The sequence below is a fragment of the Schistocerca serialis genome, chromosome 10 (genome assembly GCF_023864345.2).
Source record: "Schistocerca serialis cubense isolate TAMUIC-IGC-003099 chromosome 10, iqSchSeri2.2, whole genome shotgun sequence".
In the NCBI taxonomy this organism is placed as follows: domain Eukaryota; kingdom Metazoa; phylum Arthropoda; class Insecta; order Orthoptera; family Acrididae; genus Schistocerca; species Schistocerca serialis.
The window spans coordinates 111,920,096-111,943,913 of record NC_064647.1 but is presented as its reverse complement, the minus strand read 5'-3'; the positions used below and the strand labels follow the sequence as shown (position 1 = coordinate 111,943,913).

General features: G+C 45.1%; 1 protein-coding gene across 1 annotated transcript in view; it reads right to left on the bottom strand.

Moving 5' to 3' along the window:
• LOC126424583 (15-hydroxyprostaglandin dehydrogenase [NAD(+)]-like) overlaps nucleotides 1–1,699 on the bottom strand; it is an 82,056-nt gene extending 80,357 nt beyond the window's left edge. Inside the window, exon 1 of the mRNA XM_050087325.1 lies at nucleotides 1,620–1,699. Within this exon, the coding sequence (XP_049943282.1) occupies nucleotides 1,620–1,699 (80 nt within the window). The remainder of the gene's footprint in view (nucleotides 1–1,619) is intronic.
• Nucleotides 1,700–23,818: the final 22,119 nt, after the last annotated feature.

Genomic DNA, 23,818 nt, shown 5'->3' with positions numbered 1-23,818 from the left:
CTATTTAAATTTACGAAAATCAGCGTATTTCGTTGTAGACACTTTTCTCAAAATTATATATCTTTCGACAGGAATTCTTTATAAATTTGTGCTTACTAACTGTTGAAGATATGAGGAGTGAAGATAACACTGTTTTAGAAGGGGCTCTGCATCTTGTTGTAATGTTGTAAGTAGGCTTTTAAGGTTTTTATGTTGGTAACGTCACCTAGCGCTCTGTATGAAAATCACTGGCTGTGCTGTGTGCAGTCTGTGGCTGGTTGGCATTGTTGGAATATTCGCCATTGTAGTGCTGGGCAGTTGGATGAGAACAGCGCGTAGCGTTGCGCAGTTGGAGGTGAGCCGCCAGCAGTGGTGGATGTGGGGAGAGAGATGCCAGAGTTTTGAGAGCTGACGATCTGGACGTGTGTCCGCCAAATAGACTAAATTTGTAATACTGGATATGATGAACTGATATATATAAGATTTTTATAGAGAACAAACAAGGTATTTACCTTAATAATGTTCAAAAGTATGTGATGACTTTTGAACATTATTAAGGTAAATACATTGTTTGTTCTCTATAAAAATCTTTCATTTGCTGACTATGCCTATCAGTTGTTAGTGGCTTCAGTAGTTTGAATCTTTTATTTAGCTGGCAGTAGTGGCGCTCGCTGTGTTGCAGTAGTTCGAGTAACGAAGATTTTTGTGAGGTAAGTGATTTGTGAAAGGTATACGTTATTGTTAGTCAGGGCCATTCTTTCGTAGGGATTATTGAAAGATTGCGTTGCGCTAAAAAGATTGTGTGTCAGTTTGGTGGTGATCAGAATAAGTGAAGAGAGAAACGTCTGAGTACGTTCAGTTCTGCCCAGCTGTTTGAAAATCAAATAACGTACATCTACATCTACATCTACATCCATACTCCGCAAGCCACCTGACGGTGGGTGTCGGAGGGTACCTTGAGTACCTCTATCGGTTCTCCCTTCTATTCCAGTCTCGTATTGTTCGTGGAAAGAAGGATTGTCGGTATGCCTCTGTGTGGGCTCTAATCTCTCTGATTTTATCCTCACGATCTCTTCGCGAGATATACGTAGGAGGCAGCAATATACTGCTTGACTCTTCGGTGAAGGTATGTTCTCGAAACTTCAACAAAAGCCCGTACCGAGCTACTGAGCGTCTCTCCTGCAGAGTCTTCCACTGGAGTTTAGATATAATCTCCGTAACGCTTTCGCGATTACTAAATGATCCTGTAACGAAGCGCGCTGCTCTCCGTTGGATCTTCTCTATCTCTTCTATCAACCTTATCTGGTACGGATCCCACACTGCTGAGCAGTATTCAAGCAGTGGGCAAACAAGCGTACTGTAACCTACTTCCTTTGTTTTCGAATTTCATTTCCTTAGGATTCGTAAGAGCTTTATCAGCACAGTCATTCATTAATTTTTCTAAAGGGACGTTTCAATGTGCGGAGCAATTTGAGTGAGTGAATGAATGACGAAGGGTGTAAGTGCTACTCTGCGATGAACATTCCGATATGGGAGAGGCGAACGACCAGAAGACTTGACAACTGCTAACCCTATGCCCCCTCAGAGAGCGTAAACAAGAGGCCTGTAAACGTGAAGCGAGAGAACCTTGCCAGACGTACCTCTCAGCGATGCTGCGCGTCGGTGCCTCGCTGGCAGACTGTGAAGGATTTGAGTGGAGGCAGCCACGGCGCATGCGCATAGGGTGCAAGGTCGCGACTTCCGGCACCTGATAGCTGACTCACGGCGTTATGACACCAATCTTGGTTCACGTAAGCTGATAAACACAGCGCGCTCTACTCATGCTAGACGTATTGGAAACAACAGGTGCACGTCAACAGGTAGACTGAAGCGGCAAAACGTTACGACCACCTACTCGATGCGGTAGACCAGGATAGAAGATTCGAACAACTTACGGGTTTGCTGACGGGTGACGTCGTCGACCACCGCCGATATTTCGACAGTAGCACACCCTGCCATTCTCAGGGCACCCGATGCAACGAGGAAGAAATGTGCAAGGAAATTTAATACCTCGGTTCACAGAGGAGAAACAAGGAAGATACCACACACAGAACAAGTGTCAACACAAACAGAGATGACCAACACCAGAAATATCGATAGAGACTAATCAACAGGTGAGATAGCACTAATTCTGTCCCTCTGTTTTTTGATGAGTGACAGAGCCGGATTCCAAGCAGCATTTAAACAAAATCCACCATCTCTGTTAATAAGGTTGCTTGATAGTCTGATTTCAATAGCTTCCTTAATAACACTATCCCAATAGCTGGACGTGCAAGCCAGAATCTCCGTGTTGTTGTATTCCATAGGATGACCGGTGTCAAGGAAGTGTTCCGCAATAGCGGATTTGCTCGGCTGTTGTAAGCATGTGTGACGCTTATGCTCAATACACCCGTCTTCCACAGTCCTGATTGTCTGACCCATATATGAAATGCCACAATTGCAAGGAATACGATAGACACCAGCCTTACGCAAACCAAGATCATCCTTTACGGACGCCAACAGGTCCTTAATCTTAGAAGGTGGTCCAAAAACACATTTTGTTGTGGGTTGGCAGGAGAGCCAACACCGGTATACTAGAGGAAGCCGAAAGGCACGCGCTTTAGCTCACGCAGGCTGGCGTGAGGTCTGGAACAGGACAAGGAAATTAGACTTTAGAAAAATGGACGTAGCTGGTGGAATACTTAACTTTAATCCATAAATGGTGAACATCGCTCTTGACGGTACATTATTCATAATCTCAATAGTGGTAATGGCTCCTTGCTAGGTCGTAGCAAATGACGTAGCTGAAGGCTATGCTAACTATCGTCTCGGCAAATTGGAGCGTATTTTGTCAGTGAACCATCGGTAGCAAAGTCGGTTGTACAACTGGGGCGAGTGCTAGGAAGTCTCTCTAGACCTTCCGTGTGGCGGCGCTCGGTCTGCAATCACTGATAGTGGCGAGACGCGGGTCCGACGTATACTGACGGACCGCGGCCGATTTAAAGGCTACCACCTAGCAAGTGTGGTGTCTGGCGGTGACATCATATTTCCGCAAAATACGGCCAATCTTGTTGGAAATGCTTCCTGCGTAAGGCAAAAAGGCCGTAGACTTAGGTGCCACTTCGTTGCTATCGTCACTCACCCGTTGCACAGAAGGCTGATGGCGCACAGCACGTTTGATCTGCCTCTCACTATAACCATTCTCACGAAAGGTGACTTGGAGATGTGCTAGCTCAGCTGCCAAACTTTCAGGGTCTGAGATAACGTGGGCCCTGTGAACCAAGGTGCGAAGTACTCCTTCACGCTGAGCTGGATGGTGACAACTATCAGCTCGCAGATACAAGTCAGTGTGGGTAGGCTTCCCATAAACAGAATGTCCCAACGTACCATCAGTCTTTCTTTTGACCAACACATCAAGGAAGGGAAGGCATCCATTCTTTTCCACCTCCATAGTGAACTGAATATTCGGGTGGATTGAATTCCGATGATCCAAAAACTGGTTTAAATTCTCACTACCACCAGGCCAAACAACAAAAGTATCTTCTACATATCTGAAAAAACACGCAGGTTTCAAGGTCGCTGACTCCAATGCACGTTCCTCAAAGTCCTCCATAAACAAATTGGCCACAATAGGTGACAACGGGCTTCCCATTGCAACTCCCTGTTGGCGTCCGTAAAAGATGATCTTGGTTTGCGTAAGGCTGGGGTCTATCGTATTCCTTACAGTTGTGGCATGTCATATATTGGTCAGACAATCAGGACTGTGGAAAACCGGTGCATTGAACATAAGCGTCACACACGCTTACAACAGCCGAGCAAATCCTCTATTGCAGAACACTGCCTTGACACCGGTCATCGTATGGAATACAACAACACGGAGATTCTGGCTTGCAGGTCCAGCTATTGGGATAGTGTTATTAAGGGAGCTGTTGAAATCAGACTATTAAGCAACCTTATTAACAGAGATGGCGGATTTTGTTTAAATGCTGCTTGGAATCCGGCTCTGTCTCTCATCAAAAAACAAAGGGACAGAATTAGTGCTACCTCACCTGATGATTAGTCACCATCGATATTTGTGGTATTGGTCATCTTTGTTTGTGTTGACACTTGTTCTGTGTGCGGTATCTTCCTTGTTTCTCCTCTGTGAACCGAGGTATTAAATTTCCTTGCACATTTCTTCCTCGTTGCATTTGTGCCTTGAGAATGGCAGGGTGTGCTCCTGTCGAAATATCGGCGGTGTTCGACGACGTCAGCCGGCAGGAAACCCGTAAGTTGTTCGAACATTCATTTCGCCGGGAAAAGTTAAGGTATCACAGGATAGAAGACAGCTTGCTATTTTCTCACATGACATACTGCCTACTATTGATGAAGAGAGCCGGCCGCTGTGGCCGAGCGGTTCTAGGCGCTTCAGTCCGGAACCGCGCTGCTGCTACGGTCGCAGGTTCGAATCCTGCCTCGGGCATGGATGTTTGTGATGTCCTTAGGTTAGTTAGGTTTAGATAGTTATAAGTCTAGGGGACTGATGACCTCAGATGTTAAGTCCCATACTGCTTAGAGCCATTTGAACCAACTTTTTTTTAATTTTTTTTTTATGAAGAGTTTCCCCAGAATTGCCGGCTGCTACGGAAGGTGATGATGTCCTCCTCGCCGTCAGTCGTTTAGTCCGTATCGTGGCGGGCTCGGATGTGGCTTGAAAAACCGAGCTTTCCTTTGAAGATTCGGTCACACGAAGTGCAATACAGCTACCCAGTGGAGTTATACGTATAGATGTAATTAGGCTTGGACTTAGATCTGCGGAGCTCTCGTTTATCGTCCAGGTTCTTTAGACGGATATGCTCGAGTTGTTCCACAGTGTACAGTTGAGCGCCACTCTGATCGGTGCAATGCAAGCTCCTCCCAACACTTGCTCGGAATGCCACAGGCTGTGAGGTGGCGTTTGGTGGTGTCCTTATATCGCAGGTGTTGGCCACCATGCCGCCGCTTTCCACACGATAGCTCTGAGTAGAACACCGTTTTGGGAAGTCTAGTGTTGTCCATGCGTATGATACGGCCACTCCACCTCAGTTGGTGTCTCATTAAGAGAGCTTCGACGCCAGGCAGTTTCACGCTACGCAAAAACTCCGTGTCTGGATTATGGTCTTCCCATTTCATGCGGAGAATTGATCTCAGACAGCGAAAATGAAAGATGTCTAGCCTCCTAATGTTAGCTTTATAACAGTACCAGGTTTCCGAGGCATAAAGTTGGTTATATCATTGCTTTGTAGACCGCAGTTTTAGTTTGTAATCTGAGATCATGTGATTTCCGTATTCGGTGATTCAGTTTACCGAAAACTGAGGCTGCATCGGCTATACGAGCCGCAATTTCTGTTGTCAGGCTGTTATCGCTTCTAATTTGGCTACCTATATATTTAAAGTGTGACACGTTTTCCAAATGTTTGTTGTCCAACTTAATATTGCAGTCGCCTGCATTGGAAGGAAGGTGCTGCACGATCATATGTAATAGATTCCGGATATATGAGAGTGGCTAGAAGACTTCTTAAGTTATGTTCTCCTCGACGGATAGTGCTCAACAGAGAAGGTATCGTCAGGAATGCCCCAACGAATTGTGAAAGCAACGCTATTATTCTCTGTATACACCGGGTGATCCAAAAGTCAGTGTAAATTTGAAAACTGAATGAATAACGGAATAATGTAGATAGAGAGGTACAAATTGACACACATGTTTGGAATGACATGGGGTTTTATTAGAACCAAAAAAATACAAAAGTTCAAAAAATGTCCGACAGATGGCGTTACATCTGATCAGAATAGCAATAATTAACATAACAAAGTAAGACAAAGCAAAGATGATGTTCTTTACAGGAAATGCTCAATATGTCCACCATCATTCCTCAACAATAGCCGTAGTCGAGGAATAATGTTGTGAACAGCACTATAAAGCATGTCCGGAGTTATGGTGAGGCATTGGCGTTGGATGTTGTCTTTCAGCATCCCTAGAGATGTCGGTCGATCACGGTACACTTGCGACTTCAGGTAACCCCAAAGCCAATAATCGCACGGACTGAGGTCTGGGGACCTGGGAGGCCAAGCATGACTAAAGTGGCGGCTGAGCACATGATCATCACCAAACGACGCGCGCAAGAGATCTCTCCCGCGTCTTCCAATATGGGGTGGAGCGCCATCCTGCATAAACATCGTACGTTCCAGCAGGTGTTTATCAGCCAGGCTGGGCATGATGCGATTCTGTAACATATCAGCGTACCTCTCACCCGTCACGGTAGCAGTTACAAAACCAGAATCACGCATTTCCTCGAAGGAAAAAGGCACGATAACGGTAGATGTCGTAAATCCAACCCATACCGTGACTTTCTCGTCGGGCAATGGGTTTTCCACGACAGTGCTACGATTTTCGGTAGCCCAAATTCTGCAGTATTTATTTATTTATTTAGCGTATGGCAAGTACAAATCACGTGTGAAAAATCTAGAAGTACATAACACACAAAGCAGTTACAATATCACAAACAAACATCTAGGTTAGAAATATAATCGATTGCACTGTTAGTCGCATCCATGAAGGCCCTCAGAGGGCATTCTACCACGATATGGTGAATTGTCTGCCTGTCAGCGCCGCAGTCGCACTGTGGTGATGGCACTATGCTCCATTTGTACAAGGAGTCCGCACAACGGCCGTGGCTCGTCCTGATCCTGTTAAGGGTAGACCAGATTTCGCGGGGCAAATCAAAGCCCCGAGGTCTGTTAGATGTTCCCAATATGGTGTTAACCTGAGGCGGTGTCTTTTCCTCCCATTCTTCTCTCCAGCGGTCCTCAAGAATAAAAGCGTTCTTTACCAGATCTTTGGCACTTGCGAGAGGGGGGTGTCTGAATTTCAATCTATTTTGCTCAATTCCATTACTCAGGGTGTGGATAGGAAGATCTGGGCTATTTTGGATTTTTCGACACTCCCTGACAAGTGCGTGTTCTCTGCGCAAATGTGGCGGCGGGATATGGCTCAATACAGGCAGCCATTGGACAGGAGTTGACCTGATCGTTCCAGAGATAATCCTCATCGTTTGGTTCAAGACTGCATCCACCTTCTTGATGTGAGCACTATTTAACCATATTGGGGAACAGTACTCTGCTGCAGAATAGACAATTCCTAGTGCAGAGCTACGCAGAACGGAGGCAGTGGACCCCCAACTAGTGCCACAAAGCTTTTGGACAATGTTGTTTCTAGTTCTGACTTTTTCAGCAGTGTTTACAAGGTGTTGTTTATAGCTCAATGTTCTATCGAGTGTCACGCCCAGATACTTTGGTGTTCTATTATATGGAAGAATGCCGCCATCAAAGCGGATCTTGAGCTCTTTGTTTGCTAATTTGTTATTCAGGTGGAAACAAGTGGCCTCTGTTTTGGATGGGCTGGGTTGGAGCCTCCAGTCACGGAAGTATTTTCCTAGAGTGGTCAAATCGCTGGATAGTGTGATCTCAGTTTCCTCCATCACTCGGTGTTGTGTGGCCAAGGTCCTGTCGTCCGCATATCCGAACATTTTGGATCTCGTCCTAGGCATATCGGCTATATACATGCTGAAAAGCAGTGGAGCCAGTACTGAACCTTGGGGCAGGCCATTATTACGTTTCATGAATTTACTTCTGTTGTTACCGATGACAACCTGGAATGGTCTATTGCAGAGCATTTCGTTGATAAGGTTAGCCGTTTTTAGACATGGCACGATGCGGAGGAGCTTATAAATCAGGCCCTGTCTCCAGACAGTGTCGATCGCCGCCGTCAGGTCAACAAATACCACTGATGTTTTTTGCTGTCTTTGGAAGCCCGCCTCGATGTAGGTTGTTAGAGCGAGGACCTGATCCGTGCAGCTTCTTTTCGGCCGGAAGCCCGCCTGTTCTACCGGTACAGCCTCCAGGATGACTTCGCTCATTCTGTTGTACATAAGTCTCTCCAGTAATTCTGCAGTTGTGGGCGCTGACAGACCTTCGGAGCGTGAAATGAGATTCGTCGGACCACAACACGTTACTCAATCAATCGTCATCTTCCGCCATCTTTTGAAATGCCCACACCACAAATGCCCTCCGCTTCACTAAATAGCCAGGTAACAGTTCATCATGCCGATACACGTTTGTCATGTGCAGTCACTGACGTTTTGCTGTCCAGCGCCATCTGTCGGACATTTTGTGAATTTTTTTTGTTCTAATAAAACCCCATGTCATTCCAAGCATGTGTGTCAATTTTTACCTCTCTATCTACATTATTCCAAGGTTTATTAAATTTTCAAATTTATACTGACTTGTTGATCACCCGGTGTAACTGATATGGCGGACAGAGTGAGTATCAATCTCCGGCTGCCTACTGATGGTGTCGTGGGGTACAGTAAGGGGTCGAGGTTGAGTAACTGTAAGAGGATACAAGATGACTCAGACAGCATTTCTATTTGGTGTGATGAACGGCAGATAGGTCTTAATGTAGAAAAATGTAGGTAGACGCACATGGGTAGGGCGAACAAACGCATAATTTCGGGTACAGCATTAGTAGTGTCTTGGTTGACACAGCCACATCGTTTAAATATCTATTCTTGAGTACTGATCGAGTGTTTGGGATACGTACCAGGTCGGATTAAAGGAAGACATCGAAGCAATTCAGAGGCGGGCTGCTAGATTTGTTGCTGGTAGGTTTGAACAACCCGCAAGTGTTACGAAAATGCCTTGGAGACTCAAATGAGAATCCCTGGATTGAAGGCGACATTCTTTTCGAGGAAAAAGACTACGAAAATTTAGAGAAGCGGCGTTTGAAGCTGACTGCCGAAAGGTTCTGTTCTCTCCAACATAAACTACGCTCAAGGTTCAAATGGTTAAAAATGTCTCTAAGCACTAGGGGACGTCTGAGGTCATCAGTCCCCTAGACAGAACTACTTAAACCTAACTAAAATAAGGACATCACACATATCCACGCCCAAGGCAGGATTCGAACCTGCGATCGTAGCAGCCTGGTGGTTCCGGAGTGAAGCGCCTACAACCGCATGGCCACAGCGGCCGGCTGGCGCTCAAGAACCACGAAAATAAGATACGAGTAATTAGGGCTCATATGGAGGCTTATAGACAGTCGTTTTTGCTCGTTCTTTCTGCGAGGGGAACAGGAAACGAAATGACTAGTAGTGGTACTGTTTACCCTCCGCCACGCGCCGTAAGGTGGATTACGGGGTATCGATACAGATGTAGATGTAAAAATTTTTTTGAGCCTAATTTCTTTTATTGGCTTTAAATGTTCCTTCGAGAGTCTATCTTTATCATCATTCATATAAAGTGTCCCATAAATGTTAAAAAAATACGTTAAAACTACGATTTACTGCGTGAGGGTCTGGCGCAATCTAGCGCTCAGTGCAGTCCATGTAATACTATAATAGTTAGCGACGGAGTAGGGATCCTGTTAGTTTCGCATAATATCACAGAGGGAATTAGTATCAACTAAAATACCGATTTTAAGAAGATTCCTCTTCGTTAAATGATTCGTTTGTGGCAAACAGCTCCGACGAAGAGGTGAAAGAAGAGTTTAAACATTTAGCTATTTTTCGACATAATCACCATTTCTGTCGATGCATTTTTGTAGACGCTGTGGCAGTTTTTGTATGTCCATGTCATACCAGCTCGCCGCCATGCTGTTCAGAAAGTTACGAACCTCTTCTTTCACCTCGTCGTCGGAGCTGAATCGCTGAGACCACAATTAACGCTGACAGGTACTGTAAGACTATGAAAAAACTTAAACGGGCAATTCAGAACCGGAGAAGAGGAATGTTGAGTAAGGGCGTACACATTCTCCGTGACAACGCTCGTCCACACATCGCTCGGCAAACCGTTGCTCTCCTGCAACAGTTTCAGAGGAACATAATCACCCACCCACCCTATATTCCTGACTTGGCGCCCAGTGACTATCATCTGCTCCCTAGGTTAAAAGAACATTTAGCCGGAAAGCGATTCAGCTCCGACGACGAGGTGAAAGAAGAGGTTCATAACTTTCAGAACAGCATGGCGGCGAGCTGGTATGACATGGGCGTACAAAAACTGCCACAGCGTCTACAAAAATGCATCGACAGAAATGGTGATTATGTCAAAAAATAGCTAAATGTTCAAGCTGTAAACTGATGTAAACCATTGTAGAAATAAACAGGTCTATGTACTTATAAAAAATAGGAGACATTTTGGAATTACCCTCGTAATAATATCGCGACACCCCTGTGTAATACGGAACTGACCGCTAAATGTTATGAGAGATGGACCCCCAGTGTCAAAGGAGGATGGGCGTTTTGTGTTGGCAATACAGAAGTAGTAGCAGCAGAATGGCCTGCTCAGGAGGGATCAGTGACATCGAATGTGGACTAGTCCTTGGAAGTCACCTAAGTGGCAAATCCATCAGGCACAGTTTAACCCTTCTAGAACTCCCAAAGTCAACTGCTGCTGATGCGTTTGTGAAGTGGAAATGCGATCGAATAACCACAGATAAACCAAGACCACACAGACCTCATGTAGTGACGAACAGGGACGGTCGAACATTGATGATGATGATGATGATGTTTGGTTTGTAGTGCACTCAACTGCGCGGTTATCAGCGCCCGTACAAATTCCCAACCTTTGCTCAGTCCTAACTCGCTACATTCGTGAATGATGATGAAATGATGAGGACAACACAAACACCCAGTCATCTCAAGGCAGGTGAAAATACCTGACCCCGCCGGAAATCGATCCCGGGACGCCGCGCTCGGGAAGCGAGAACGCGACCGCACGACCACGAGCTGCGGACGGTCGAACATTCCACAGGGTGGTCGTTTAAAATCGCATTAAACTGGGGAAAGAAATCACTCGTGAGTCCCAGCAACCTAGCTAGTAAACTGACTGTGCGCGGTGAGTTACAAAGGCTGGGGTACAATGTTACATAACCCATACATTTCAGTAGTAAATGTTAGGCGACGCTTGAGGTGGTGTAAAGACAGTGGACGACTGGGAACCAGTGATTCGGAGCGACGAACCGTGCTGTGCCCGGTGGCAGTCCTATGGGAGCGTCGGGATTGGCTGAATGCCTGGAAAATGTTACTATGCGTCATTTACGACGGCGGCCGAGTTTAGGTTCGTTCTGCGCATCTGACGTCACAAAACACAGTCAGCCAATGAACAGAGAACGACATTGCCAGACCTCGACTGCAGTGCAGAGCACAGACGAGTGTCTTCAGTTTTAGACAAGCAATGTCATGATAGCAGACTTTCTTTTACAGAAAGTTTGGAAAAAGCATTCTTTATACCAATTGCTTCATATTCTACAAATTAATTAAACCAAACAAGCAACAAGCCTCCTAATTCAGGCGATAGCAAGGAAAGGTGTTTGTATCGTTCTCACGAACCGCTTTTTCGCAATGAAGAACAGCAGTAATTGTTTATTTCCTATTGTACTTCAACGAAACGTGAGTAATTCATAGTCATAACAACAGTGTTTGTCGGTATTTTGCGTGACATTTTGGAGTCCTCCAGGAATTCTGAAGGAAAGCAAGTTTCGGTAGTGTTATGGTTAAGATGTTTGACTGCCAAGCAAACGGTTCTAAGTTCAAACCTTGTTCGGTACTTAATATTTTCTTTATTTAAAAACAATATCGAAATGTCTCACTTCATGAATTTTTTTCGCTTGAATGTAATTTTTTGAAATGTCTATTGCTTCGTCTCTTCATTATAATCATAATAAGTTTTCGGTTTTTCTAATTTTGTCCTCCAATATTTCTTTTTACAGCAACTAAAACAATGAAAAGTCACACATACAATATTCATGTTATCTGTTTTGTTTGTATATCTTCTCTTCCGCAGTCGCTGTTTTACTATTCATATTGAGATATATGCTTTTGCGACACTATTAAAAGTATTATTTAGAGCAGAATTTCGGCTCGTACGTTGCCGAACTACTTGATTGTCTGACGCAATTCTTTGTTTCGCTGCTTTGGCAACATCATCATACTCAATGTTTTCGTCGACTGATCTATGTTTTCGCAAGTATTTGCTGTCCGTTGTGACAAACACAAATTGTTTGCGCACTACGCTTCACTGACAATGTATTTTAGTTTCTGTGTTTTATTACGTCCGCAATTCAGTTTTGTGTACTTCGCCAACTTTGTTTTAATCAGAACTTTTTAGAAACACGCAAAATGACTCTGGTATAAATTAAACTTTTACTATAGTCGCGAAAGACGGAATATTTCTTAATATTACATACGACACCTATCGGTACTTAAATGAGATATTGTTACACAGTAAATTTTATATGAATTTTAGGTATCTTGTCCACATGTCATTCTCAACATTGTGGCAACTAAAATCGACCATACGGAAAGTACACGCCATGGATTGTTACCTCTGGAAACTCTTCAAAATTTCGTGCAATGGTTTACTACATTTAATGCTGCACAATAACTGCGTTGAACATCGAAACAAAATTAATTCATTTATGGGGGGAAGGTATCTGTCAAGAATATGTGTAAAAATCAAATTTTTGAGACAAATTGGTTTTGTGAAATTGAATGACAAGTGTGTCAAAGCAGTCGGAACACCATGTGTCTGCACAGGCGAGCAGTGCAGTGATGACAAAATCGCGCACAGCGCGGAATGCGGGGAGCACGTCTCTGTAGCAGCGAAAGGGTTAATGCAGCCGTGGTGGCTTTACTTCATAAACTGCGCGCTCCCCCCTAAACGTAAGTTTGCAAACTATACTACACTATGGCGCTGCATCTCTTGGGGCGTGCGTCGTTTGCAACTGGCAACGCAGCAATCACCCGCGTCTGGGCGGGTATGCGCGAGCCGCCAAGATCAAAGAATTGAACTATAGTCATCATGTCTGGTACGTAGAATGGAGTACAGGGAAGGTGGTGTTACGGTCTGGGTTCGTTTGGCGTCGTTAGGACTATAGTTCCTTTACTGCAAACGGTGAACAGCTTGGAGACGATGACTCTGTGACAGAGCACCCTGCCGTAAAGCGGCATCTGTGGGGCAGTGGTTTGTAGACAATAACATTTCTGAAACCGACTAGCCTGCCTGAAGTCTGGGGGAAAAACAAGTTTCCTCAGTACAAGCACTATGGGACTAAACATCTGAGGTCATCAGTCCCCTAGACTTAGAACTACTTAAACCTAACTAACCTAAGGACACCACACACATCCATGCCCGGCAGGTTTCGAACCTCCGACCGTAGCAGCAGCGCGGTTCCGGACTGAAGCGCCTAGAACAAATTTATGAGCCAGGAATCAACTATAAAGCTACGTTGTCAGTTAAATAAAGCAACTGGGAAACCACGTCATGAGTTGTGAAACGAGAGTAACCGAAGACAAACTCACCGAATAAAAACACACGAACACAAGTGGCAAATGTATAGATAGTCCCGCTGGAGTTTATTTAACTGACAATGTAGCTTTACAGCTGATGCCTGGATCATAAAGTTTTGCTGAGGAAACTTGTTTTTCTCCCAGATGTCTGATGATGATCCTGTGAGAGTGAAGCGAGTCGCAAATTAAATAAATAAAAAACCATTTTGCATCCGAGACTGCCTACTCATTCCTAATACCTAAAGCATGGAAAAATAAATCACATCAAAAGAACTACGGTACAAAATGTCATTGCCAACGAGCAGAAGAAATTGAAGTCTAAAAGAAGTGAACATACTCGTTTATAGTCAAAAATATTCCACGAAATAGGCGTACATAATTTAAGACGTGCGGAAATACAGGTTACATCACTTCGATGTAATGCACCATGGAGCCATCTAAGTAGTTGTAAATGTAAAATAAACGCTTAAGAAGTCGAAAGTTAAAAGAAACTTTGAACGTAGTTGTTTACAGTCACAAAAAATCCGTAAAATCGCAGTAAGCGTTAATTTGCAATTATTGTTTGGAGTAATGAAGACGAATGCAAATAAAGTACCATTCTTTGGTTAGTCTTGAGCAAAAACATGATATTACATCAAGGGAGGCGCTGCACAGTAATTGTCATAAAACAAACTGGGCGTATTAAGATAGTCATGAATAAAAAGTAAAAACCTAAGCAAGTTGCAAGATTGTTGTCAGACTATTGCAATTTACGAAGCAAGTAATCAACTTCCTTGCAGTTAAGACAGATTTGACAGTTGGCTTCAAAATGTTTAGTCCTTTTTGGATTGTATCTGGTGACAGGGTTAATTTAAGTATTCTGTAAATCACAGATTTGAAAAAAAAAGGCTTTTTTCGTATTTAGAAGGATGACATGAAATATCTGCGTTAATAATTAATTATACATGAGGCGTTCGGCTTCCTGTAAATGGTAAAACTATAATAAATGAAAAGCACTAGTTTGCTTTCGGTTGAAGCGGAAACGTACAATAAATAAATAACATCTTTGACGGATGTTATTTACTGTACGTTTCTGCTTCAGTCTAGATGTGTAATTTCTTTTCCAATAGCAACAAATGCAGCCAATGGTAAGTGAAAAAAGGTGAAATACAAATGTAAAAGAATAAATTATTTTCTTATATTTTTGAACTTCCGCCACTATAAATCTAAATCCTGAATCCTTTCTGGTCATTCTGAAAAAGTTTTATGAATTTATTCGTAAAAGTATAGACAGTGGAAATTAAAATGTCCTGTGGTGTCTCTCCTGCTCCAAGTCGGCCCGTTTGACGTCCTACCCCCTTTAACACAATAAAAGTGATAATGTAGAATGAAAGAAAACTAGTGGTTTTCATTTATTGTAATGTTGTTCTACCAAGAACCGACGGAAGATTCAGTTAACAAGGTAGAATTATGTTTATCACTGCAATATAAAGTGACTATATCTAAAACGTTCTCAAAAGTTACACGGTATTATCTTGATGCCTCCTCTAGGTGACTGACGCTTGTCCAGTGTGCCAATGTTCCAATGTATGAAAAAAAAAAGGTACAACCAAAATAGCCTAAAGCTGTACCTGTAAGAGTGATTCTTCCGTCAGCGTCCGCTACGCAACTGCCGACAAGACGCCTTCGTGTGCGTTTATATGAGCCCCGCTTCCGTACAAAGTCCACGACCGCGACTTGTCTCACCGTGTTATCAGTCAAGTGCTCCTCATACGGACCGCCCACTCCGATACCTAATTGTAGCGCTAACACCTGAGGTACTAGAAAACACGCTGTTTCACTGGGATAGCGGTCCAGGTGCGGTCCAGGTGCTACAATCTAGTTTCTCCTTTGCAAAGGAATTTTTGGCTCAGAGCTATACTGGGTGAAAAGCATTCAAACCGACAAACTCTTGGAGGTTGTAGGGGACACCAAAACAAATATTTTTCCCTAATGTCATTTTTTCCTATGAGGAGTATTCAAACCGATAGAGGAAGATTCCTCTGGCGGCAAATTAATTAAACCAACGAACACTTTTCCATTTTTTTACGACCAAGAGACAACACATTAACACAACCCAATTTCAGTTACAGTATATTTTCAAAAATGCCTCCATTGACACGTAAACAAAGGTTACACCGTCGGATGATGTTCTGTCTGACACGGGCAAAAACCCCAGGAGTATCCTGAATTACTCCTCCTGCTGCTACTGTCCGGGCAACCAGATCCTCTTCTGATGCAACAGGAGTTGCGTAAACAAGGTAGCGCATCTCTCCCCACACAAAAAAATCCAGAGGGGACATATCTGGGGATCGAGCAGGCTATGGTACAGGACCACCTCTGCTAATCCGCGTTTCTCGGAACCGTCGGTCCAGGAATCGACGCACACGACGACTGAAATGTGCCGGCGTCCCGTCATGTTGGCGTTGTCTTGTAGGGAGCGGGACGTCTTCCAGCCGTTCTGGCAATGCTCTGGCGAGAAAATTGTAATAGTGCCTGCCATTTAATGGTCTAGGTAGCAGATACGGTCCAATTAAACAGTCCCCAACAACACCGACCCACACATTAACGAAGAGCCGCACTTGATGAGCGCTAGTAACTGTGGCATGTGGGTTATCCTCACTCCAAACATGCGAATTGTGCATGTTGAAGACTCCATCACTCCCGAACGTTGCTTCATCGGTAAACAACACAGAGGATGGAAATGTAGGATGCATTTCACACTGTTCCAGGTACCACTGCGAAAACTGTGCTCTGGGTGGACAGTCAACTGGTTCCAGGTTGTGGACACACTGAAGTGAAATGGACGTAACAACTGCTCTCGAAGGACTGCTCTTACATTCGTCTGATTCGTCCCCATGTTACGTGCAATTGCACGAGTGCTGATTGAAGGATCCCGCTCCACATGCTGCAAGACAGCTTCCTCAAATTGCAGCGTTCTTACCGTGCGACGGCGTCCCTGTCCACGTAATCTGCTAAATGCCCCATCTCACGCAGACGTTGGTACACAGCAGCAAAGGTCCTATGATGCCGGACACGGCGATTAGGATATTGTTGTTGATAAACCCGCTGTGCAGCTCGTCCGTTGTGGTGCGCTACGTAGTACGCACCAAGCATATCAGTGTACTCACTCCAGGTGTATAGCTCCATTAGTAAACAGAGACAATGCACTACTACACTGGTGGACAGCAGTTGCCTACAACTGAAGAGCGTAATACGCCCTCTAACAACTGAAGATCGTAATACGACCTCTAACAACTGAAGAGTGTAATACGACCTCCACCGGTTTAAATAATCCTCGTAGCAAAAAGTGACATTAGGGTAAAATATTTGTTTTGATGTCCCCTACAACCTCCCAGAGTTTGTCGGTTTAAATACTATTCACCCTGTATTTGCGACTATTTAGAAATCACATGATATTTTATCCGTCTGTTTATTTCACGTTAGCTAATTACAAACTCGTGAAACGTAACGAGGCGGCTCCATTCCTTAAAACAACATTTTTTTGTAATTGTTTGCTGGTATAAACTGAAGAGCCAAAGAAGTTGGTACACCTGCCCAATACAATGTAGGCACGCAGAACGGCCGCAACAGGACGTGGCATGGACTCGAGCAATGTCTGGAGTAGTTCAGGAGGTAGCTGACAACATGAATCCTGCAGGGCTGTCGATAAATCCGTAAGAGCAGGAGGGGGTGAAGATCTCTTCTGAACAGCACGTTGCAAGGCATCCAAGACATGCTCAGTAATGTTCATGTCTGGGGAGTCTGGCAGCCAGTGTAACTGTTTAAACTCAGAAGAGTGTTCCTGGAGCCACTCTGTAGCAATTCTGAAAGTGTGGGATGTCGCATTGTCCTGCTGGAACTGCCCAAGTCCGTCGAAATGCACAATGGACACGAATGGATGCAGGTGATCAGACAGGATACCCACGTACGTGTCACCTGTCACACTCGTATCTAGATGTACCAGGGGTCCCATATCACTGCAACTGCACACGCCAGACACCATTACAGAGCCTCCACCAGCTTGAAAAGTCACATGTTGACATGCAAGGTCCCCATGGAGGTTGTCTCCATCCGTTCAGTACAACTTGAAACGAGACTCGTCTGACCAGGTAACATGTTTTCAGTCATCAACAGTCTAATGTCGGTGTCGACCGGCTGAGGCTAGGCGAAGCTTTCTGTCCTCCAGTCGTGAAGGGTACACGAGTGGGCTTTGGGCTGCGAAAGCCAATATCGATGATGTTTCAGTGAATGGTTCGCACTCTGATGGCCCTGCATTGTAATATGCAGAAATTGGTGGAAGGGCTGCACTTCTGTCATGCTGAACGATTCTTTTCAGTGGTCGTTGGTACCGTTCTGGCAGGATCTTTTTCCGGCCGCAGCGATGTCGGAGATTTGCTGTTTTACCGGATTCCTGACATTCAGGCTACACTCGTGAAATGGTCGTGTGCGAAAATCCTCGTTCATCGCTGTCTCGGAAACAGTGTGTCCCATCGCTCGTGCGCCGACTATAACACCACGTTCAAACTAACTTAAATGTTGGTAACCTGCCATTGTAGCAGCAGCAGCAACCGATCTAACAACTGCGCCAGACACTTGTCTCTTATAGGTGCTGCTGCCAGCAGCGCCATATTCTGCCCGTTTATATACACTCCTGGAAATGGAAAAAAGAACACATTGACACCGGTGTGTCAGACCCACCATACTTGCTCCGAACACTGCGAGAGGGCTGTACAAGCAATGATCACACGCACGGCACAGCGGACACACCAGGAACCGCGGTGTTGGCCGTCGAATGGCGCTAGCTGCGCAGCATTTGTGCACCGCCGCCGTCAGTGTCAGCCAGTTTGCCGTGGCATACGGAGCTCCATCGCAGTCTTTAACACTGGTAGCATGCCGCGACAGCGTGGACGTGAACCGTATGTGCAGTTGACGGACTTTGAGCGAGGGCGTATAGTGGGCATGCGGGAGGCCGGGTGGACGTACCGCCGAATTGCTCAACACGTGGGGCGTGAGGTCTCCACAGTACATCGATGTTGTCGCCAGTGGTCGGCGGAAGGTGCACGTGCCCGTCGACCTGGGACCGGACCGCAGTGACGCACGGATGCACGCCAAGACCGTAGGATCCTACGCAGTGCCGTAGGGGACGGCACCGCCACTTCCCAGCAAATTAGGGACACTGTTGCTCCTGGGGTATCGGCGAGGACCATTCGCAACCGTCTCCATGAAGCTGGGCTACGGTCCCGCACACCGTTAGGCTGTCTTCCGCTCACGCCCCAACATCGTGCAGCCCGCCTCCAGTGGTGTCGCGACAGGCGTGAATGGAGGGACGAATGGAGACGTGTCGTCTTCAGCGATGAGAGTCGCTTCTGCCTTGGTGCCAATGATGGTCGTATGCGTGTTTGGCGCCGTGCAGGTGAGCGCCACAATCAGGACTGCATACGACCGAGGCACACAGGGCCAACACCCGGCATCATGGTGTGGGGAGCGATCTCCTACACTGGCCGTACACCACTGGTGATCGTCGAGGGGACACTGAATAGTGCACGGTACATCCAAACCGTCATCGAACCCATCGTTCTACCATTCCTAGAGCGGCAAGGGAACTTGCTGTTCCAACAGGACAATGCACGTCCGCATGTATCCCGTGCCACCCAATGTGCTCTAGAAGGTGTAAGTCAACTACCCTGGCAAGCAAGATCTCCGGATCTGTCCCCCATTGAGCATGTTTGGGACTGGATGAAGCGTCGTCTCACGCGGTCTGCACGTCCAGCACGAACGCTGGTCCAACTGAGGCGCCAGGTGGAAATGGCATGGCAAGCCGTTCCACAGGACTACATCCAGCATCTCTACGATCGTCTCCATGGGCGAATAGCAGCCTGCATTGCTGCGAAAGGTGGATATACACTGTACTAGTGCCGACATTGTGCATACTCTGTTGCCTGTGTCTATGTGCCTGTGGTTCTGTCAGTGTGATCATGTGATGTATCTGACCCCAGGAATGTGACAATAAAGTTTCCCCTTCCTGGGACAATGAATTCACGGTGTTCTTATTTCAATTTCCAGGAGTGTATAAAACTGCTTCTCCTTCCAGACGTTTCGTTGCCTACTGCGGGCAACATCTTCTGAGGTGAGTCGGCGACTGGCTGCTAGGCGTTGGAGGTCCAGCCTATATAGAGCACTTAGATGGCGCCACCACTCGTCACGTGCTTTCGACTTTAAAACTATCTCTGGCTAGTGCCACCTCTCTCGATCACAGGTAATCGATTGCCACTTCGTTGGTACAGAGTCGACCGCCATATCTTGTCTAGTTGTAATCCTTCTTCTTTTCTATTAAAATTGTTTCCGTGCTTGTAGATCTCTATAGCTTCTCTATACATGCGAGTATAATAATGTGAGGTGCTAGCTATCACGTTTGTCTCACTAAATTTTATTTCGTGATCACCGTCTTTGAAAACGTGTTCCGCTACAGCTGATTTGTCAATTTGTTCCAGTCTACAGTTCCTTTTGTGTTCCGTTAGGCTGTTATTAACCCTCCTTTTAGTCGTTCCAATATAAACCATGCCACAGCTACACGGAATTCTATATACACCTGGGGTAGCTAAGGGGTGTCGTTCGTCTTTCACCGATCTTAAACTTTCACTAATTTTCTTGGTAGGTCGAAAGATTGTCTCCACTTGAAACTTGGCCAAAACTTTACCAATACGGTCCGTGATGTTATGAATAAATGGAAGAAAAACTTTTCCAGTCGACGGTTGTTTTGGTCGTGTATTTTCGGACACTTTTCTTCTAGAGTGGAGTGCTCTCGATCTATTTCCTTGTCAGTATACCCATTTCTCTTGAAAGCTGTTCGCAAATGGCTTGATTCATCTTGCAAGTAAATTGGCTCACAGATGTTATTAGCTCTGTCCACTAAAGTTTTTATGACTCCTCTCTTCTGCCTAGGATGATGATTCGAATCCTTATGTAGGTAACGATCAGTTGCGTGTCTTTCCTATATACCTTGTGCCCTAAAGTCCGATCTGCCCGTTTAATAACCAATACATCCAAACAATTTAGTTCTCCATTACACTCTTTCTCCATGGTGACTTGTATCTTTGGATTGAAACAGTTTATGTGCACCAAAAAATCACTCAGTTCCTCTTCAGCATGATTCCATATCACAAAGGTGTCATCCACGTATCGATACCATTTCAAAGGGCTTTTATTGGCCGACTGTAGCACCTGTTGTTCGAAAAATTCCATAAATAGATTAGCAATAGCAGGGCTTAGAGGGCTACCCATGACAACCACATCAATTTGTTCATAAAACTCGTTGTTATATTGAAAATAAGTCGAGGATAGACAATGTCGAAACGAAGCTATTATGTCAGTAGGGACCATGGTGAACAGGGATACTACATAGAAACTGACAAGGATGACACTTGGACTAACTATGATCTCCCTCAGTTTTTCGATAAAATGCATCGAATTTTTAATATGAATGTCAGTTTTTCCTATATACGGTTGCAACAAAGAAGCAAGATATCTAGCCAGCTCTTGAGTAGGAGCCCCAATGGCACTTACTATCGGTCTCAATGGGACATTGGGCTTGTGTATCTTAGGTAACCCATACAGTCTAGGAGGGTAAGCTTCAGTTTTGCAAAGGTATCTTTTATCTTCTGTGGGAATGGAAGAGCTTTTTATTAATCGCTGGGTAGCACTTAACACGTTCGTTGTAGGGTCCTTTTTCAGTTTTTTATAGGTGGTAGGATCCAAGAAGTCACTGATATTTCTGTGATAATCCTCACTCTTTAGCACGACAGTAGCATTACCCTTATCAGCAGTAAGTACAATAATATTCCTGTCCGCATTAATCTCCCGTAACTCCTTCCTTTCTCCTAGGGATAAAATACTACTAGGTGGCTTGGCTGTACGTAATATCCTGGCTGTTTCCATCCTAATTTCGTCGGCAGAATGCGGTGATAACAGACGAATCCCTGCTTCTATATTGGCAACGATATCTTCCATGGGAATCTGTGATGGAGTGATGGCAAAATTTCCTCCTTTCGAAAGAACAGAGACTTCCTCCTTGGATAGTTCTTTCCCAGACAAGTTGATAACTGTATGGGAATTCTTCGTAATCAATGTTTCCGGTTTGAGCATTGAGGGGTTGCATGGTTGAGACAAATTGCTCCCAATAATCCTGCAGCCTTTTGTTTATCAAAAACCACGCATCCGCCCAGTGGCTCTTGATTGTTATTACATTATCCAAAGAGGGATGCGTTTGTGTCATTGAAGCGCCCTTTGGCGTTCCCTGATAGCTGTGGATATATCTTCAGACCATCATGGCACCGGCGGTCGACGGGATGAGCCATAGTACGGCTCCAGCATGACTAATAATATCAACAGGCTCCCCGGTAGATGCCATTTTCCTTGACTTCCGGAAGCCGTTCGATACAGTTCCGCACTGTCGCCTGATAAAGTAAGAGCCTACGGAATATCAGACCAGCTGTGTGGCTGGATTGAAGGGTTTTTAGCAAACAGAACACAGCATGTTGTTCTCAATGGAGAGACGTCTACAGACGTTAAAGTAACCTCTGGCGTGCCACAGGGGAGTGTTATGGGACCATTGCTTCTCACAATATATATAAATGACCTAGTAGATAGTGTGGGAAGTTCCATGCGGCTTTTCGCGGATGATGTTGTAGTATACCGAGAAGTTGCAGCATTAGAAAATTGCAGTGAACTGCAGGAAGATCTGCAGCTGATAGGCACTTGGTGCAGGGAGTGGCAACTGACCCTTAACATAGACAAATGTAATGTATTGCGAATACATAGAAAGAAGGATCCTTTATTGTAAGATATGATAGCGGAACAAACACTGGTAGCAGTTACTTCTGTAAAATATCTGGGAGTATGCGTGCGGAACGATTTGAAGTGGAATGATCATATAAAATTAATTATTGGTAAGGCGGGTGCCAGGTTGAGATTCCTTAGGAAATGTAGTCCATCAACAAAGGAGGTGGCTTACAAAACACTCGTTCGACCTGTACTTGAGCATTGCTCATCAGTGTGGGATCCGTACCAGGTCGGGTTGACGGAGGAGATGGAGAAGATCCAAAGAAGAGCGGCGCGTTTCGTCACAGGGTTATTTGGTAAGCGTGACAGCGTTACGGAGATGTTTAGCAAACTCAAGTGGCAGACTCTGCAAGAGAGGCGCTCTACATCGCGGTGTAGCTTGCTGTCCAGGTTTCGAGAGGGTGCGTTTCTGAATGAGGTATCGAATATATTGCTCCCCCCTACTTATACCTCCCGAGGAGATCACGAATGTAAAATTAGAGAGATTCGAGTGCGCACGGAGGCTTTCCGGCAGTTGTTCTTCCCGCGAACCATACGCGACTGGAACAGGAAAGGGAGGTAATGACAGTGGCACGTAAAGTGCCCTCCGCCACACACCGTTGCGTGGCTTAAGGAGTATAAATGTAGATGTAGATGCAGATGCGATGTCTGCGTTGTCAGGAGATCACCACCGAGAGGATACATAACTCCACCACGACGGACTGGCTACTGCGCTGGATTCTGGGTGCAAATATGGATCCACTTGTTTGGTAGGTGCAAAAAATAATAGTGCATAGTGGAGAGTTAACGCACCACAGTAAGGCGACCTTCCCCAAATGGCCCACACTTCTGTAAAAGGTCAAACCCAAAAATGGGGACCAAGATTTAAAAAGCCAAAAAAGACGGGGGAGAGAAGCGTTGGAAAAGCGAAAAGAGCGAAAACCGTCAGATGCCCAAAGAATAGTCAAAACAGCAAGATAATATCGTGACCAAATAAAGAGTCCTATTAGTCGCCTCTTACGACAGACAAGGAATGGACGCGTGTCAATTCTAATCCCGACACCGTAGAGGCTATTGTTGTTGTGGTCTTCAGTCCAGAGACTGGTTTGATGCAGCTCTCCATGCTACTCCATCCTGAGCAAGCTTCTTCATCTCCCAGTACCTATTGCAACCTACATCCTTCTGAATCTGTTCAGTGTATTCATCACTTGGCCTCCCTCTACGATTTTTACCCTCCACGCTGCCCTCCAATACTAAATTGGTGATCCCTTGATGCCTCAGAATATGTCCTACCAACCGATCCCTTCTTCTAGCGAAGTTGTGCCACAAATTTCTCTTCTCCCCAATTCTGTTCAATACCTCCTCATTAGTTATGTGATCTACCCATCTAATCTTCATCTTTCTTCTGTAGCACCACATTTCGAAAGCTTCTCTTCTCTTCTTGTCTAAGCTATTTATTGTCCACATTTCAGTTCCATACATGCCTACACTCCATGGTTCATTATCACCTCGAATTAATCGAGTTAAGTATTTAATTATTTGCCTCTTAACAGACATGTACTTTGTATGACCAAAGGGCCAGTTGTGTTTGGAAGTAGTTTAAATACGTATCGTATAGGTGGGAA